We start from the raw sequence: 21,097 nt of genomic DNA on the forward strand, positions 1-21,097 counted from the left end.
AATTTAAGCTTTATCTGACTTTTATAAAACATGCTTCCTTAAAAATATTTTTCAGCATGGTTGCCTGGAAACCACTCGGTCTGCAATATCCACATGTTATGAGCTTTCCCTTTCGGCATTTTAAGTAAAGCAAGAATACTGTAAGACATAATCAATGAAGTGATAGGGCAATGAATACAAAATGGAGGCTTTGACTCAATGACTCAACAAGTCAGGCAGTGCCTATGGAGGGGAGTAAACAGTCAACATTTCAGGCTAAGACCCTTCATCAGGACAGGCAAGTAAGGGGGCTGATTCCAGAATAACAGATGGGGAGAGGGGCAAGGGAGGAATACAAGCTGGCTGGTGATAATTCAGACCTGGTGGTGGGCGAGGGAAGGGGATGAAGTAAGAAGCTGGGAGCTAATAGGTGGAAGAGTAAAGGGCTGAAGAAGAAAGAATCTAATAGGAGAGGACAGTGTACCATGGAAGAAAGGGAAGGATAAAGGGAACCAGAGGGATATGATGGACAGATAAGAAGATGTTCTGATGAAGACTCTCGACCTGAAATGTCAACTACTTATTCCCATCTATAAATGTTATCTGATTTGCAGAGTTCCTCTAGCATGTTGTGTGTGTTGCTCAAGATTTCCAGAACCTGTAGAATCTCCTGTGTGAGCTTCAGAATCATTTTCAAACCTTTCAAACAAAAACGTGTTTTTTTTTTAAGGAAATGGTGTGCAGGATAAGAATGTCTTTTCCAGAAACACAAGGGAAGGTAACCAATGAGCTTGCAGGAGGTAGCTAGGTCATTGAAATGTTTAAAGCAGGCTATATGTACAGGGCAGACAAATCAGATTCTTGCCTACAAAAATTGTTGTTAATGGAATACTGCATTCTCTGTAAATGCACAGGCAATATTCACTTGACCGCAGATGCCACATTTCCATTTGCATGTCCCCTTGTCTGTAGGTGAAGGAAAACATAGGCCAGTGATTACGCTTATAGTGAATTCTCAGAGACAAGCTCATAAACAATATGATTGGTGTGCCCTGCAGTGACCCTACAGCAGACATTTTAAAAGGTGTATTCATTTCCAGGCCTTTTTGTATAGACATCCTACACATGATACATGTTGAACTCTCCATTTAAAGGCTTCATTGGAACATATCCACGAGATGTAATAATCTGATAAAGCAAAAATGTTAATTCTCCATGATCCGAACAAAATATCAGAATTAGGTTTATTATCACTGACTTAGATAACATGAAATCAGATGTTTTTTGCAGCAGTAGTAGTGAGCAAAGGCATAAAATTACTATAAGTAACAGAAAGAAATAAGAAGTGCAAAAAAAAGTTAGTTCTCGTGGATTTATTGCCTATTCAGAAATCCGATGGCAGAGGAGAAGAAGGTATTTTTGAATCTTTGAGCTTGGGTCTTCAGGTTCCTGGATGTCCTTCCTGATGGTGGTTCTGAGAATAAGGCATGTTCTGGATGGTGGGAATCCTTAGGGATGGATGCTGTCTTCCGGAGGGACTGCTTCTTGAATCCGCGATGCTTAATCGGCTGTGCGCTGAACTGAGGCTATGCCCTGCTCTTGCTGCTCCTGGCTCCGTGTCTGTGGACTGACCTTCATCTGAATGTTACTTGCTTGTTTTTATTGTTTGAGTGATTTGCTTTTTTTTCCCCCTCTCTGCACATTGGGAATTTGAAGGTCTTTTTTATGTGTCTTTTTGGGTTTGTTTTGTAGCTGCCTGTTAGGAGACGAATCTCAAGGTTGTATAATGTATACACTGTTTGATAATAAATGTACTTTGAACTTTGATGGGGAAGGATGTACCCATGATGAAACTGACTGACTCTTCAACAATATAGCCTCTTACAAAATATAGAAGTCACTTGTGCATAAAAATTCCATCTTAAATTTGTGTTAGTATCTTTTTCAAATTTCTTTTGATTGTGGTTTTTATCAGCTTTTGTTATTTCCGTTTTCCTTTTCTTTCTCCCCATCACACGGAAGAAGTGATTACACATGAATGACATCGCCTTTAATCTTTTCATTCCTGCACTCACCATCTGTCAGTGTGTTTTCCTGTCAGAAGGTGTTATTCTAGATAAGAAATACAAACGAGCATGTACTTATGTTAAATAAAAACAAAGCCATGCACACTACTGGAGATTTGAAAACAGCTTTGGAAAACAGAAGGTGCAAATGAGGGTCGCAAGAATGACACTGGGAATGAAAGGGTTAATGTATGAGGAGCATTAGTTGGCTCTGAGCCTGTACTCACTAGAGTTTAGAAGAATGAGGGGGTGATTACTTTCAAATATTGAAGGGCCTAGATAGAGTGGATGTGAAGAGGAAGTTTCCAATACTGGGGGAGTTTAACACTACAGGGTACAGCCTCAGAATAGAAGGACGCCCCTTTGGAACAGAGATGAGAAGGAATTTCTTTAGCCAGTGGATGGTGAATCTGTGGAATCCATTGCCACAGACAGTTAAGTAACTGGGTATATTTGAAGCGGAGGTTGATAGGTTATTGATTCATAAGGGTGTAAAAGGCTATGGGTGGAAGGCAGGAGAATAGGGTTGAGAGGGAAAATCAATCAGCCATGATGGAATGGTGGAACAGATTCATTGGGCCGAATGGCCTAATTCTTCTCTTACTGTATGTCTTATGATCTTATGGAACTTGGAATGAATCCCCGACTCTCTGGATTGAAAGACTGTTCAAGACCAGAATCAACATTTCTTCAGTAAACCAGGCAAGAGTCCTAAAACAGCTGCTCCATTGCTTTGCATGGCCTATTACTTCTATCAAAGACATTTTAATCTGAAGTTGAAGACAAATGGTGCCGCATCTTCCTTCCATCATCACAGTTAGTTGTAACATAACTATATGCCTGCACATTGAAGCCTTAATGAACAATGCTTAAAGTTTCACTGTAATGTGTGAAATCCATCTTGATATAGCAAGGTCCATTAACTCAAGAATTCAGTTTAATTTTCTTTGCTTGGAATTTGTTGTAAATACCTTTCATGGGAATGGGAACATGCTTCAAACCCTGCAGACCTTGATCAACACAAACAAAATGCTGGAGGAACTCAGCAAGTCAGGCAACATCTATGGAGGGGAAAAATAGTCAATGTTTTGGGTTTTGACTCTTCATCAGTACTGGAAAAGAAGGAGGCAGAATCCAGAATAAGAAGGTGGGGGAAGGGGAAGGAGTACAAGCTGGCAGGTGCTCAGTGGGAAAGGGAAAGGGCTGAGGATGAAGGAATCTGATAGGAGAGGGCAGTGGACCATAAAAGAAAGGGAAAGAGGAGGATAACCGGAGGGAGGTGATGGGCAGGTGAGGAAAAGAGAAGTGGTGAGAGGGATACTAGAATGGGGAATGGGAAAAAGAAAGTGAGAGTAAAAATTAATTACCGGAGTTCAGAGAAATCAGGTAAGAAGCTACCCAGACATGTTGCTCCTCCAACCTGAGTTCAGTCTCATCGCGGCCGTAGATGAGGCTATTGACGGTCTTGTCGATATGGGAATGAAAAATCAAGTTGGAGGCTACTGGAAGATACTGCCTTTTCTGGCAGACAGAGCAAAAGTGCTTGATGAAATGGTCTCCCAATCTGTGTCAGGTCTCACTAATATAGAAAAGTCCACACCGGGAGCAGCAGATACAATAGATGACACCAACGCACTCACCTGTGAAGTGTTGCCATACCTGGAATGACTGTTTGGGGGCTGAGAATGTTGTTAGGACAGGTATAGCATGCTGTACTTGCTGAGATAGATACTTGCTCTACTTGTCAGAAGGAAGATCAACTCCATATCCACTATTTGTTGAAGACTTGACCAAAGAGAATATCGATGCCATTGTCAGTCTTTTGATAGGGTGGTGATTTCTTTACAGCCCTGCTCAACTGTCTGCTAAAGACAGTGCAGAACAGGGACTCTAAAGATACCCTGGGTTAGTTCCCCAAGCCAAGTACCCAAAACATCTGGCAGGACACCTCATCACTGGAACTCACCATCAAGCACCAGGACTGCACTTGGCTGGTAGTGTGAGAGGGCCTTCCAGACAGATCCTTCCCCCACAGTGGAAATAACATCTCCAAGACGCTCTGCTCTCGGGATGGCTGCGGTTGGGAACAGACAGTTACTTACCTATTTGTAGACTGTGGATTTGCTAAGAGGATATGGAGAAGGATGCAAGGGTACCTTGTCTCTGGTCATCCCCAGCAGGTGCAAAGGAGATGCATTGAAGCTCAGTCTAGCCAATGCACAATCTAGGCTCCTTCTGCTACTGCATATGGAGAGGCTGGTTCTCTCAAATATGGAACGGCTCAACAGACCACAAGTGGCAAAAGTGCAATGGTTTCAAAGCAAATGTGTTAACACTACTGAATATATTAACCAGATGACAAAATGAATGTAAAAACTTGGTGTATTGTTTCTCTTTTCATATAATAAACAGCAACTTTAAGGAAGCTTATCTTAAGAACCAAGGTGCCAGTAAGGACAACGGACAAAAGTAATGTGGTGTACAGGATTACTTGAGGAGACTGCAACAAGAACTATGTTAGCCAGACAGGGCACAAACTCTCAACATGCTTACGGGACACAAATTGGTGGTATGGAGACATGGTCCATTGTCACTGATCTCGATACATGAAGAGCAAGAAGGTCTCCACTTTCACTGGGACACTGTGGATGTTCTTGCACAGGCAAACATGAAGCAGATACGAGTATTTTTAGAAGTGTGGCTCTCTTCTGATAACTGTAAACAAACATATTGAAACAGACTCCATCTACAAAAGCCAAGGAAATGCAAGCCAATAGAATTCAAAGGTAATTTTTTTTTTCCAGTTCTGATGAAATGTCGACTGGTTACTCTTTTCCATAGATGCTGCCTAGGCTGCAGAGTTCCTCCAGCATTTTGTGTGTGTTGCTTGGATTTCCAGCATCTGCAGATTTTCTCGTGTTTGAGAATTCAAAGGTCAACTGAAGGAGTAGCCAATCAGGACCCAAGTGAACGGGGCCTATATAAATGTGAGCACTCCGACAGAGAAACACCAGCAACTGTGCACTGTGAATGTCACCTTGACTGATCATGAAATGTCTGCAAGCTAGTTGCCAAGCTTGGGGAACACTATAGCATCAATAAATATACAGGTATTCCTCGGGTTACATACAAGTTCCGTTCCTGAGTCCGTCTTTAAGTCGGATTTGTATGGAAGTCGGAACAAGTACATCCAGTATTATTTAGCGTCAGTTAGTCAAACGTTCGTCTTAGTATATAGTATATATTTTACCTTTCTATGCATATAAAACACTTAAGAAACATATGTATTCCAATAATTAAACCACTGCGTTGCTTAGTAACAATTGTAGCTTTAATCAGGGCAGGGCCTTTCACATGCTCTATTATTCTCACTTCAACCTTTAAAATTGTTCCGATCGGTGACAGACTGCAGCCTAACGCTTTTGCAATGACCGAATGTGTCTGTCCTCTTTCCAATCGCTTCATTATTTCCACCTTGCAGTATTTTCAACCGTGATTGTTTTCCGTCAATGGAACAGATACATAACAAACAGTACGTACTGTACTGTACACCGCGGGTGATGCGACCTGAGCTACCCCGGGTCCTAAAATCCACCGTACAGCGACAGGTTAAATGGGACAAGTGGGGGTGGTGCTGACTGAAATACATACACTAAAACATCTTAAACATAACAACAGTACTGTACATATTAACAATAATACCGTAATAATAAAAGTAACCACATATGGTTGCATTGATGTCTTGCATACCGGAAGGGGCATTTGTGAGGTAACATTATGATGGACCAGGTGCTGGAGAGTCAGGTTTTAATTCTGCTGCTGGAGAGGGCAGGTTTACTACTGGAGTCAATTTCTTGAAGTAGGCATCAAGGGAGGTTTGTACACTTTTTTTTCATCATAAATGGCCTTGTAGCAGCTGAGGTTCTCGGTAACTGCAAGGTAAACTTTGATGAACCTCTCTGTATTAGGTTCTCGCTCCTCTAACCTTGCCATCCCTGCTTCAATGAGACGAAAGGCTTCAGCTAACTTTTTCGTTGCAAACTTTTTCGGTTCCGGTGTTCCTAGGTCTCAGTCATCTTCTTTTTTCTCAAATGCTATCATCTGCTGCTCTAGTTCCATAAGGTCTTCATTGGTCAGTTCTTCGGCATGGGAGTCGAGCAACTCTACATCATTTTCACTGATGTCTAACTGCAGTTCATTAATCCCTGAGAAGCATGCGCAACCTGGGGGCACAATTTAAACCACACTCCTTTCATATTTGACTGCTTCACTTCATCCCAAGAATCAGCAGTATTTTTGATGGGCATCATAGATGTTATAATCCCTCCAGAACTCCCTTAAACTCATCACGTCATCTTGGGTAGCCCTGACTGCTTGTGAGAAGGTCTGTCGTAAATAATACGCCTTCAATCAGGCTATGACTCCCTGATCCATGGGCTGAAGTAGCGATGTGAAATATGATCTTTACATTGGGGTGAAGGTCATCTAAAGTGCTTGGATGTCCAGGTGCGTTGTCAAGCACAAGGAGAATCTTGAAAGGAATTTTCTTGGCCAAGCAATAACGTTCCACTGCAGGATCAAAATGGTTCAAGAACCAATCTTCAAAGATGGCAGAGCCTTTGAATTTGCCTTCCAAATAACGGGAAGAGATGCCTTAATGATATAGCGAAGTGCCCGCGGATTTAGGAAGCGATACACAAGCAAAGTCTTGAGCTTGAAATCCCCGGATGCGTTACCCCCAAGCAATAACGTTAGTCTATCCTTCGATGCCTTATGCCCTGGTGCACTTTTCCCTCTTTCGAAATGTAAGTCCTTTCAGGCATTTTTTTTCCAAAATAAGCCAGTCTCGTCTACATTAAATATTTGGTCTGGCAAATAACCTCCCTCCTCAATAATTTTTTTAAACATTTCAGGAAAATCATTCACAGCACTTAAATCGGCACTTGCTGCTTCACCTTGCACTTTAATATTATGTAAATTTGCCCTAATTTTGAAACGATTGAACCAACCCCTACTCGCAACAAATTCTTCATCACAAGCACCTTCACTTGCTGTACGTGCAGCTTTTAAATCATGGAAAAGGCTTCGAGCCTTTTCTTGCAGTAAAGTAAGGCTAATAAGAATATTACGCTGATTTTGATCGTCTAACCAAATTAACAATAGCCTTTCCATTTCAATAATCAAACCACTGTGTTGCTTAGTGATAATTGTAGCTTTCATCAGGGTAGGGGCTTTCACATGCTCCATTATCCTCACTTTATCCTTTAAAATTGTTCTGATAGTTGACTGACTGTAGCCTAACGCTCTTCCAATGGCCGATGGCATCTCACCTGTTTCCGATCGCTTTATTATTTCCACTATTTTTTCAATCGTGATCGTTTTCCTTTTCTTTGATGCATCACAAACACTTGCATTGAATTTACGCTTTAAAGACATGGTTACAAGGGTAATTTCGAGAAAAAATTAAGCCAAATACAAAGTCACACACTCAGCACAGTGTCAACGGCAACGTGATCCGACTTAAAATGGCGGGACAGCTTTCCACGAGGCGACAAACTGCTGAAGTTTCATGAGCGTCACAACGTAGTGCGTGCATTCGTTACTATGAACCATTGTACAGTATTTACAGTAACTCGGATTTTCAATGTAAAAGGCTTTATGACAGGCCTTTCGTAAGTACGAGTTGTCCATAAGTCGGACGTTTGTAACTCGGGGACCGTCTGTATTCTTAAAAAGAAATTGTATGTTAAAGATCAAGAAAACTCATGTCAAACAATGAATATAACATGTTCATTGTTTGATTGACAGTATGTCACATGTCAAACAATGCATCACCTTTCAATCATATACTCATGAGCTGGTCTTTTTAGCTCATAACAGCCAGCACTTGCTTGATATAATCAGGAGACTCCTGTTTTCTGTTCATTGCCTATCTGCAAACCTATTTGTAGTTTGAGGAAGTTATTCATAATTTGAAGTCACTCAATTCTCAATCACAGTTTCAATCCTTCATTAGCACTGATGTTAATCCCTCTAATTAGAAAGTGACTAAATGGATCCCATACTGAAACTTTCTTAGCAATTAACTGGAAATGGGGAACAGATAACAAGCAATGAACATTATAGAAATGGCAAGTGGAAAACATAAGTTAATTTGAATATTCCTTATGGAGTGCTTTGTTAAGGAAAATATCACACATATTGACAATTTACCTTTAGCAAATAGCTTTATTAATGGAGATATAGATAGAAAACTACTTTTGGTTGTGTTATTATAGTGTTGAATATTGACAAGAGTGAATCAGATTCTCTTATGTCATGGACCCCATTCAGCCTATCAAGTTGATGCTGGTAATCAGAACATTTCTATCAGTTCCATTCCCTGACTTAGTTCCCTGTAATCACCTTTCACTGACATCCTATCCAGTTTCCCTGCTGTGACCTTTATTTCTTTGGGAGCAATCAGGAACAGCCCAATCAAATCTAGTGAAACGCAATGGCAAGCTGCAGAAGTTTCTATTGATATGTATACAGATGTAAGATTGCAAAAATATGCATGGATAAGGGACAAAAATCACCAGTTGTTTAGTGAGTTCTTTACAGAGTGTGAAAGGAGAAGTTTTATTAGGGAATAAGGAAATGGCAAAGAAACTAAACAAATATTTTGTGTTTAGCTACATGGAAGAAGCCACAACAAGTTTCCTGAATATATTAGAGATTAACAGATCAAGAGATGACCATCAGCCAAGGGAAATATAGTCTGAGGTTGATTTAGGGTATTTCAGGTTTTGTTCAAGACTGGTTCAAGCTGACAGAAAGATGACAGTAACTCAAGTAACCATGTGTTACAACTATAGTGGGCAGAAGAGCCATCTCTGAATGCACAATACATTGAACCTTAAAGTAGATGGTCGACTAAAGTAGAAGACCTCATCGGGTTCCACAACTGTATCTAATAAAGTGGCCACTGAGTGTATGTGTTGAATATATTCAATATTCAATATAGCATCCACAGTCATCTTGGGTTGAGCGCACTAAAAATTCTCCTTTCTGGGAACAACTTTCACCCTTGAATTCCTGAGCTTTTATTTTCAGACTCTGCCCCTTGATTCTAAACATATCAGCCGGGCAATATTCTCTGTGCAACCACCCTGTCAATCACTGTAAGACTTATGCCCATTTCAATGAGATCAGTTCTTATTCGTCTAAACTTAAAAATAGAGGCTCAGTTCAGTTAATCTCTCCACACACACTCAGCCTGGCATCTCCAAAATCAAATTTTCTCAGATTTGGCTTTAGCAGAAATATACTGGAGACAGTTCTCTATATAACTGGGACAGCTCCACTAATCCAGCCTTGGCAGTTAATATGCTGACCAGATTACCTTTCTGATTCTCAGTATAACTGAACCATAAATGTAATCCTTTAAAAGTAGAATACTTGCACTCCTGGTGTTGTATTCATCGAGGCCTGAAGATTCACATTTATTAAATACAGAACCGAGCTTTCAAAATTTACACCCAATATAATTTTCACTATCTCTATGATCAGTGCTGTTCCAAATAAAATAACTTATTTAAAACCTAGTCATTTTAATAGGATGATCTATAAGAATGATGGTCAATCTAATTGTTTTGAGGGTTTTCAGTACAAACACTAGATCTGCAACTGTGAAAATGTTTAACTTAATTTTGTTCGCAATGCAGACATTAATTGAGAAGGTAGGTAACAGTAAATAATATATTTATGCACAACCAGATCTCTCAAAAAAATTGGTTTGTGACTATAAAACCACATGAGACTAAAAATGAATTAAGTGATAAGGGTGTGGACATTAGGAATAAGTTATTTTAAATCCATTTGAGAGAACAGATAATGTTTCAGTTTAATGTTATTGACAAGATGACTGCGTAGGGCTTCATAAGATATAGGAACAGAATTAGGTAATTCAGCCAATCAAATCTGCTCTGCCACTCCATCATGGCTGATTTATTTTTCCTCTCAATAATGTTTGACACCTTTACTAATCAAGACCAAATCAGACTTTGCTTTAAATATACCTAATATCTTGGCATCCTCAGATTCACCACCCTCTGGCTAAAGAAATGCCTCCTCATCTCTGTTTCAAAGGTATATTTAATATCAGAGAAATGTATACAATATACATCCTGAAAAGCTTTTTCTTCACAACCATCCAGGGAAACAGAGGAGTGCCCCAAAGAATGAATGATAGTTAAATGTTAGAACCCCCATGTCCACCCCCCCCAGCTCCCCCCTCCTGTGCGTAAGCGGCAGTGAGCAACAATCCCCCCTCCCCCCACTGGCAAAAAGAAGCAAGCATTAGCACCTCCACAACTCAAGTGTGAGCACAGCAGTAGCAAAGACACAGACTTGCAGTTACCCCAAAGACTTGGGTACACTTCTATTCTGAGGGATATCCTTCTATTCTGAGGCTGTGTCCTGTAGTCCTAGACTCTCCCGCTATTTGAAGCATTGTCTCCATGTCCTCTCTTTAGGAGTGCCCTGGATAATATCAAGGGTGATGTGTTGGCAATGACAAAACACCACAGTTTCCATGATGTTAGGCACAGGAACATACAGCACGTCAACTGTGGGTGCAGAATGCTCTCTTTTTATACTCTTCACATCTACAAGAAGGTCTGAGTACTAGGAAGGTCCTCACTGTTAGCCAAGTGTTACTTTATGAGCATGTAAAACTTTGCTATGCAGAATAATCACTCTCTGGCATGTTGGTTGCTGTGGTAACGGTGACATCTTTCTCCATTTGCTAAGTTAGGGGGGAAATCTGAACCTAGTTCAGGGGATAGTTCATTGAGCCGACGGCAACACAAGGATGCATTTAGTAATCCAGGTTCTCTCCTGATATCCAATGCTATCTGTTCAGAGTTTAGCATATTCTCTCCATGATGCATAGTTCTCCTCTGTGTTATCCACCTTCCTTCCACTTCTCAGGTTGGTAGGTTAATTTGCCATTACAACTTGCCCCAAGTTTATAGGCAATTGATCGAATTGGGGTGGGGGAGTTGTGGAAAGAATGCATACAAGGAAAATTAATAGGGAAATACAATTGTTCTATGAGTTAGTATAAACTTGATGGGCCAAATAGTGTGGTAAGGAAATACTTTAAAAATGTAGAATTAAGCCTTTACAGAGCAAGTAGTAAGCAGACACATGGTATATGCACTAGTGAGACTGGCAAATGTTCCATCTCCTGGCTTTACATATTCATGCACCTTCACTTCCACTATTTGTTTTTGATATTCACTTTGTCACAACACCCACTGATGAATGAACATTAGCAATATGTTATCATTGCAGTCCACTTCTGAAAAGTGCACATCTTCTTTAAGGTTGCAGTAATGTTGTAGAAGTCAAAATGGTGCAGATGCTAGAAATACCCTGCAAGACAACAGAGAGACTCGATGCTGAGTTCAGCTCTTTCAGATAATGATTTTGCTCACATTCGACATTTAGCCTATAGTTTACTTGTTCTACTGTTACTTCCCTTTACCTTATAGCATCAGTATTTACACTCAATGGCTACTTCATTAGGTACGTCTGTATACCTGCTCATTAATGCAAATACCTAATCAGCTAATCATGTACTTTCATATAGGGCATAAAAGCATGCAGACATGGTCAAGAGATTCAGAATGGGGAAGAGATGTGACCTAAGTGACTTTGACTGCAGTATGGTTGTTGGTTTGAGTTATCTCGTAAACCTTTAATCTACTGGGATTTTTATGCATAGTAGTCTCAGGTTTACAGAGAATCATGCAAAAAAAAAAACCCAAGTGAACATCCCGAGGGCAAAAATGCCTTGTTAATGAGAGAGATCAGAGGAGGGTAGCCAGCCTGGTCCAACTGACAGGAGGCGACAGTAACTCAAATAACCATGTATTACAACACTGGTGTGCAGAAGAGCATCTCTGAATGTGCAACACATCGAACTTTGAAGTGGATGGGCTACAGAAGCAGAAGACTACACTGGGTTCCATTTCTGTACCTAATAAAGTGGCCACTGCATGTAAACTCTCCTGCCTTCCGTCCCATTGTATGCCTTTGTCCATTCACTCTTCTCCTCCCTCCTTCATTACTAATGAATACATTTTAATCTCTAACTTTTCCCAACTGGGATGAAAGGTCACAAACAACTCTGAATAACTCTCTTGGTCTACCATGTGCTACCTGACCAGCTGAGTATTTCCAGCAATTCCTGTTTTTATACCAGAACATACCTTTAAAGTTGGGTCTAATTCTTGCATCATATCCTGATGTCTTTCCCATCAGTTTGTCCAGGAAGTCTGATGGAGACATGGGGGGATGACGGGTCCTTGAACCTGCTATTTCCTTCGTTGTCACCAAGCTGAAAGCAAACACACAAACCCAAAGTGAAAGATCCAATTGATTGAAAACACTGAGGCAGAACTACTACTTTTTACAGTATTCAATGAGGCCATTCAGCCACCAGATAACAGAGCAATCCCATGAGTCTCATTCTCTTTTCCCTGTAGACCTTCAGTTTATTTTCCCCCACATCTATATCACCTCTACTGTTTTGTTCTTTAAGATCTTTCCACTCTTTCACCACAATCCCAATTTAGCTCATCCTAATAACCTTTCACACTCTTGATCAATAAGAATCTGCCAAACTCTGTCTTAAAAGTGTACACAGTCAATATAAGCTTCACACAGCCAAATACATCTGTGACAGCCACTCATGTGAAACTCACTTATTTTGACTCCACACCAGACGTAAGTATTTTTGATCAAGTTTAAAGAAGGTTGTTAAAAGTTAATGCACTCTAGCAGTTTGATAGAGATCAAGTATTCACATCTTTACAAGTGAACCTCAGTCAATTTCCTGAGATCTCTTTAATAAATGAACATTTGGGGTTACTGCTCAAATGCACACCGAAGCTTCCTCATGACTTCAGATGAGGATTCTGAGTCACGACAGTGTTCAGAAAACAGTTGGATTGTGAGAGAGATCAGCTTGCTGCAGCTGCTAAGGGAATAATTGCAGCTTAACCTGAAAAACTGCAACTTGCCTGTGGAAAAGCTGTTGATATTTTTTGACTTCAGCACCAGTCTCTAGTACTAAACTCCCTTCTCTCAATTCCCTTAATATTCAAAACTCATTAATTTTCTGCATTCAATACACCCAGTAACTGAACCTTCACCGTCTTTCACACCCTTTCTAGAGGGAGCTTTAGAAAAAATTGAACATGTCACTCCAACTAAGGCTGGAATCTTTACAAATTTACAAGTATATATGTATCCAATTCAAAGATAAAGACATGCTTGACTTGCTTTATTTGTACATCATAACATTAAAACATTCAGTGATGTAAGTCAATTGCGTCAAATCATATCAGCAAGGATTGTGCTGGGGCAGCCCACAAATATTGCCATGCTTCCAGCACCAACAAAGCATGCCCACAATTGTCTTCTTTGTAAAGACCACAATAGATAGATAGATAGATAGATAGATAGATAGATAGATAGATAGATAGATAGATAGATAGATAGATAGATAGATAGATACTTTATTCATCCCCATGGGGAAATTCAACTTTTTTCCAATGTCCCATACACTTGTTGTAGCAAAACTAATTACATACAATACTTAACTCAGTAAAAAATATGATATGCATCTAAATCACTATCTCAAAAAGCATTAATAATAGCTTTTAAAAAGTTCTTAAGTCCTGGCGGTTGAATTGTAAAGCCTAATGGCATTGGGGAGTATTGACCTCTTCATCCTGTCTGAGGAGCATTGCATCGATAGTAACCTGTCGCTGAAACTGCTTCTCTGTCTCTGGATGGTGCTATGTAGAGGATGTTCAGAGTTTTCCATAATTGACCGTAGCCTACTCAGCGCCCTTCGCTCAGCTACCGATGTTAAACTCTCCAGTACTTTGCCCACGACAGAGCCCGCCTTCCTTACCAGCTTATTAAGACGCCTCTATCCGCCACACTGGTCCAAAATTATACACTATGTTAAAATGATTTTCCTTACACTACTCTTTATTCACTTTCTGTTTATTTTATACCTGAAACCTCCTGTATTTGACCCCACCACCAATTCTGATGCTTGATTCTACTACTTTCTTAGATGTATGATGGAGAGTATACTGACTGATTGTATCAAGGCCTGTTATGGGAACACCAATGACTAAGGATGGAAAAGCCTTCAAAAAGTAGTAGATACAGCCCAGTCCACTACAGGAAAAGCCCTCTGAACCGTTGAGCACACCTTCGAGGAGCGCTGCCACAAAAAAGCAGAATCCAGCAAGTACCGGATCATCCAGGCCATGATCTCTTCTTGCTGTTACCATCAGCAAAGAGGTGCAGGTTTAGGAATAGGTATTACCATTCAACTAAGGGATCCTCAACTGGCATTGTTATCATCACTCACCTCAACTCTGAACTGATTCCACAAATTATGGATTCTGAGGGTGGAGCTTAGGTAGACGATGGCGCCTAAAGGTGCATCTTGCTTACATCCTGGGAAACAGCTCTACTTCTATCTTTAATATCTCTATTTTTTCCTTTCAGGGTTCTTTTGAAGACCCTGACCTGGAGTTACACGCTGACTTCGGTTCCTTGTGAAAACGGGACCCGCTCTCGGGGTCTCATGCCTGACCGCGATTCGATATACTAAGGACCCGGCCTAGAAAAGGAGCGCACCATCGGAGTTCCGGGATTTTGCAGCTCTGGAGGTGGGCGGACTTGAGGTCAGTGCCGCCGCAGAAAGCTGGTGTGTCGTGCGAGACGGAAGATCGAAAGCAGTGAGCTGGCTGCTGGGTGTGTACCCAGAGACCCAAGTTCTTTGGGCACAGAGCTCAGAAGAAGCGACGCAACAGATTTTTGACACCATAAATCAGCGAGATGTTTTGTTATGTCTCCCCTCTTGCTGTGAAATGGGGACACCTCTTTTTCCTTTATTAGGGGGAGAGAGAGCCTACGGTATGTCGAATACCAGGTGAACAAGTAGTCTTTGGGATACTGCAAGTCTGTGTCTTTATTGATACTTTGCTGCACACTTGAATGCTCGGTGGGGGTGCCGTTGTTTTTTTGCTGGTGGGGGAGGGGGATCATTGCTTTGCTGCTGCTTATGCATGGGAGGGGGAGCTGGGGGGGCTTTGGGGCTCTAACATTTAACTGTCATTCATTCCTTGGGGCACTCCTCTGTTTTCATTGATGTTTGCAAAGAAAAAGATTTTCAGGATGAATATTGTATACATTTCTCTCACATTAAATGTACCTATTGAAACCTATTAAAAATTTAAAGACTGTATCACTCAGGTTCTCGGTATTACTTAATTTTTTAAATATTTCTTTTTGCAATTGCTGAGTTTGTTTTCTTTTGAACATTGATTGTTTGCCAGTCTTTGTGTGCAGTTTTTCATTGATTTTACTTTATTTTTATTCTACTGTTAATGCCTGCAAGAAAATTAATCTCAAGGTAATGCATGGTGAGATATATGTTCTTGGATAAAAATAAAATTACCTTGAACTTTGAAAAGGAAGAGTCTCACACTATCTTCACTGAATGAATCCATGGTCTTATGGAGTTGACAGTGGAGACAATGATGTACAGCCTCTGTGCAAAGCCTGGACTTTTATCACACAACTTACTTGCTGCATTATATTGGATGGTAATGAATGAATGAGCTGCTCCTTTCAGCATCCTGAATGTGGGCCTATTCTGTTTTTTTTTTGCATGATGTGAAGTCACTCTACCTGACAGACACCAACAAGTATACTCCATTCCAGATCCAACGAATGAAGGGGAATGAGAGGCAATGATAGAGGTTTCAAGATCCCACCACTAGAGTCTTCTTTCCCAAGGTGAAAGTGACTAATACCAGGGGCTTCAAATTTAAGGTGATTGGAGGAAGTTATGGGGGCGGAAGAGTCAGAGATAAGTTTTTGTTTACACCCTGTCAAGGGTGGTGGTGGAGGCAAATACATTAGGGACCTTTAAGAAACTCTTTAGTACATGGATTACTGAAAAATGAAGTCAATGTAGTGAGATATGTTAGATTGATCTTAGAATTGGTTAAAAGGTTGTCCCAACATCGTAGACCAAAGGGCCTGTACGGTGTTGTAATGTTCTATGCTCTGTGACTCTGATTTTGGCTGGTGATTGATGAACCGATGTATGCTTGTTTGTCCAAACAATGATGCCTGAGCTGGAACAAAGACTACTACAGCACAGAAGCAGGCCCTATGGCCCATGACGTTCTGCTGAAGTGCCATCTAGTCAAAGTATTCCCTTTGGGTCCATAACCCTCCATGCTCAGTATATTCATGTGATAGTCTTAACGCCTCTATCATATCTGCCTCCACCTCTCCCTTTGGCAGCACATTCCAGAAACACACCATTCTCTGTATAAAATGCAGCCTCACACATCTCATTTGACATTTACCCGTCTCATTTGAGGGGAACCAAGGTCAAGCCAAGTCAAGTTAAGTCATCACTTTTATTGTTATTTCGACTATAACTGCTGGTACAGTACATAGTAAAAATGAGACAACTTTTTTTCAGGACCATGGTGTTACATGACACAGTACAAAAACTAGACTGAACTACATAAAAAACTACACCAGACTACAGACCTACCCAGGACTGCATAAAGTGCACAAAACAGTGCAGGCATTACAATAAATAATAAACAGGACAATAGGGCAGTAAGGTGTCAGTCCAGGCACTGGGTATTGAGGAGTCTGAGAACCTGGGGGAAGAAACTGTTACATAGTCTGGCTGTGAGAGCCCAAATGCTTCGGTGCCTTTTCCCAGACAGCAGGAGGGAGAAGAGTTTATATGAGGGGTGCGTGGAGTCCTTCATAATGCTGTTTGTTTTGCGGATGCAGCGTATGGTGTAAATGTCTGTAATGTCAGGAAGAGAGACCCTGATGATCTTCTCAGCTGACCTCACTACCCGCTGCAGGGTCTTGCGATCTGAGATGGTGCAATTTCCAAACCAGGCAGTGATGCAGCTGCTCAGGATGCTCTCAATACAACCCCTGTAGAATGTGATGAGGATGGGGGATGGGAGCTGGTGTTGAGGGACCAGGTGAGATTCTCCGCCAGGTGAACACCAAGAAATTTGGTGTTCTTAGCAATCTCTACCGAGAAGCCATCGATGTTCAGTGGGGAGTGGTCACTCCGTGCCCTCCTGAAATCAACAACCATCTCTTTTGTTTTGTTCACATTCAGAGACAAGTTGTTGGCTCTGCACCAGTCCGTTAGCCGCTGCACCGCCTCTCTGTAAGCTGACTCGTCGTTCTTGCTGATGAGACCCACCACGGTCGTGTCATTGGCAAACTTGATGATGTGGTTCTAGCTGTGTGTTGCACAGGTGAAAAATAAACCAAGTTTGTCCTAAGTCCCCTTATAGCACATGCACCACCTTGGCAATCCTCATCAGCACTTCTCTTGCAAGGCCTTTGTAATTTTCATCTTTTGCCCTCCACAAAAATGTTACTAGCTCAGCAAGCAGTGGTTCCTTCCTGCTTCCAGGAAGAAATGCATGATGTTTTGCTGCAGTCTAGACCTTACAAGCGACAAGCACTATTCAATCTAACTTAAATTATCTTCAGAGTTTCAGCTTCACCTCATTTGTGGCAGTGTCTTAGGAATTAGTGATGCTCTTTGTAGGTTCCTGCTGTGACTGTTTTAGATCCCTTCTGCAGCTTATGAGAGGCACTTTGCTGGACTGACAACTCCCCATTTATCAGCAATGCTGTTGTCGCTGGTCTGTAAATCCACTGAAATTGAAGCATTTACAATTGCAATAACTCTTCAAGCTGAATTTCCGCAACCTTCACTCTAAAGCTTAGCAAAAATTCAAACCTGTGTTCAGTACAGCATCACTTTTCAAGGATCAAGGATCAGCTTTATTCACCATACACATTTACATGTATTAGGAATCAGCTGTTGGTCAGGGCACAACGCGCAACAAAAGACAATATCCAACAATTCTAAAGAATAAAGAATTAGTAAAATAAGTTACAGGTTAAGAAATAGATATGGAATAAAAAGTGCATAAATACTTCAACCTCCAATTTATCTTTATATAATTCTTTACTCTTCTAGAGTTGTTGAATATTGTTTTTTGTTGCATGTCCTACCAACACACTACAGCAAGTTCCTAATATGTGATAATACATACTGTATAGCAAATAAAGTTGATTTTTGATTTTTATTATAGGATTATCCAACACGGAAACAGGCCATTCAGCCCAATTGATTCAGGCTGACCAAGCTGCCCATTCAAGCTAGTTCCATTTACCCGTGTTTAACCTTCTAAACCTTTCCAATCCATGTTTCTTTTCTGGCCAGAACCTCCTGGAACTTTCTATGTTATTATTTGGGTTTTTTTCTCCATAACTCTTGCCCTTATAGGGGAGGAACAATAGCGTAGCATAATGCTTTACAGTAGCAGTGACCTGAGTTCAATCCCCACCACTGCCTGTAGGAATTTGTTCTCCACATGACGGCGTGAGTTTTCTTCAGGCCCTCCAGTTTCCTCCCACAGCCCAAAGGTTAATTGGCCATCGTAATCTGTCTTGTTGTTAGGATTAGATAGGAGATTATACAATTAGATTGTATATAAATTATTTAGATGATGGAATAGCTGGCTTTGTTGAGAACTTTTCAGATGATACGAATATTGGTGGAGGGGCAGGTAGTGTTGAGGAAACACGTAGGATGCAGAAGGACTTAGACAGATTAGAAGAATGGCCAAGAAAGTGACAAATGAAGTACAATGTTGGAAAATGCATGGTCATGCACTTTGGTAGTAGAAATAAACATGTGGACTATTCTCTAAATGGTGAGAAAATCCAAAACTCTGAGATGCAGAGGGACTTGGGAGTCCTTGTGCAGAACTCCCTGAAGGTTATCTTACAGGTTGAGTCGGTGGTGAGGAAGGCAAATGCCACGTTAGCATGCATTTCAAGAAGTCTAGAATACAAGAGCAAGGATGTGATGCTGAGGCCTCACCTTGAGAACTGTGAACAGTTTTGGGCTCCTCATCTTAGAAAAGATGTGCTGGCATTATTGGAGAGGTTCCAGAAGAAGTTCACAAGGATGATTCCAGGAATGAAAGGTTTATCATATGGCTCTGGGTCTGTACTCACTGGAATTCAGAAGGATGATGGGGGATCTCATTGAAACCTTTCGAATGTTGAAAAGCCTAGACCGAGTAGACGTGGAAAGGATGTTTCCCATGGTGGGACAGTCTAGGACAAGAGGGCACAGCCTCAGGATAGAGGGGCACCCTTTCAAAACAGGAGTGTAGAGAAATTTCTTTAGCCAAAGGGTGGTGAATTTGTGGAATTTGTTGCCACATGCAATTGTGGGGGCCAGGTTGTTGGGTGTATTTAAGGCAGAGATTGATAGGTTCTTGATTGGACATGGCGGCAAAGATTATGGGGAGAAGACTAGGATCTGGGGTTGAGGAGGAGATTGAAAAAAAGGATCAGTCATGAATGAATGGTGGAGCAGATTCAATGGGCTGAATGGCCTACTTCTGCTCCCATGTCTTATGGTCTTATGGACTGCTGTGTGGCACAGTTTGAAGGGCTGGAAGGGCCTTTTCCAGATTGCATCTCAATAATATGATAATAATTATATTTGCTGTCCTCTGAATTTATTTTCTTCGTTTTTGGTTCTTCGTTTCATCCTTGTTTCCTCACCCATCCCATGCTGACCACTCATTAAACTCCTCAGTGTCCTACTCCCTGACCTACCTGGCTTCTCCTCACTACCCCATTCAATGCTACTCAGTTCCCTGCTTGCCAGGCATCCCCGCTAGGGATCCTGCATTCCTGTACTGCTCCACACAATGACACACTCATTGATTGTATGTTGCCCTGCTCATTGACCTCTTACAGCCCTCACTGCCCTGCTGCCTGATCGTTCACTGCCCTGCTCCCTGACTTTTCACTGCCCTGTTCCCTGACCTTTCACTAACCTGTTCCCTGACCTTTCACTGCCCTGCTCCCTGACCCTTCACTGTCCTGTTCACTGACCCCTCACTGCCCTGTTCCCTGACCTTTCACTGCCCGGTTCCCTGACCTTTCACTGCCCTGCTCACTGACCTTTCACTGCCCTGTTCACTGACCCCTCACTGTCCTGCCCCCTGACCTTTCATTGTCCTGCTCCCTGACCCTTCACTGACCTGTTCACTGACCCCTCACTTCCCTGCTCACTGACCCCTCACTGACCTGTTCACTGACCCCTCACTGCCCTGCTCACTGACCCCTCACTGCCCTGTTCACTGACCCCTCACTGCCCTGCTCCCTAACCCTTCACTGTCCTGTTCCCTGACCTTTCACTGCCCTGTTCCCTGACCTTTCACTGCCCTGCTCACTGACCTTTCACTGCCCTGTTCCCTGACCTTTCACTGCCCTGCTCACTGACCCTTCACTGCCCTGCTCACTGACCTTTCACTGCCCTGTTCCCTGACCTTTCACTGCCCTGCTCACTGACTCCTCACTGTCCTGCTCACTGATCCCTCATTGTCCTGCTCACTGACCCCTCACTGACCCCTCACTGCCCTGCTCACTGACCCCTCACTGACCCCTCACTGCCCAGCTCCCTGACCCTTCACTGCCCTGCTCACTGACCCCTCACTGACCCCACTCTGACCCCTCACTGCCCTGCTCACTGACCCCTCACTGCCCTGCTCCCTGACCCTTCACTGCCCTGCTCCCTGACCCTTCACTGCCCTGCTCACTGACCCCTCACTGCCCTGCTCACTGACCTCTCACTGCCCTGCTCACTGACCCTTCACTGCCCAGCTCACTGACCCCTCACTGCCCTGCTCACTGACCCCTCACTGCCCTGCTCACTGACCCTTCACTGCACTGCTCACTGACCCTTCACTGTCCTGTTCCCTGACCCTTCACTGCCCTGCTCACTGACCCTTCACTGCCCTGTTCCCTGACCTTTCACTGCTCTGCTCACTGACCCTTCACTGACCTGTTCACTGACCCCTCACTGCCCTGCTCAC

The 21,097-nt window shown here is 42.1% G+C and overlaps 1 protein-coding gene across 3 annotated transcripts in view; it reads right to left on the reverse strand.

Annotated features, from left to right (window-relative positions):
- The window catches only part of glra3 (glycine receptor, alpha 3), a 241,766-nt gene that overhangs the window by 163,096 nt on the left and 57,573 nt on the right, over positions 1-21,097 (reverse strand). For all 3 annotated transcript variants that reach the window (XM_073048025.1, XM_073048024.1, XM_073048026.1), the window contains exon 2: positions 12,305-12,432. In XM_073048025.1, the coding sequence (XP_072904126.1) occupies positions 12,305-12,432 (128 nt within the window). The remainder of the gene's footprint in view (positions 1-12,304; positions 12,433-21,097) is intronic.

The sequence above is a fragment of the Hemitrygon akajei genome, chromosome 6 (genome assembly GCF_048418815.1).
Source record: "Hemitrygon akajei chromosome 6, sHemAka1.3, whole genome shotgun sequence".
NCBI classification, from domain to species: domain Eukaryota; kingdom Metazoa; phylum Chordata; class Chondrichthyes; order Myliobatiformes; family Dasyatidae; genus Hemitrygon; species Hemitrygon akajei.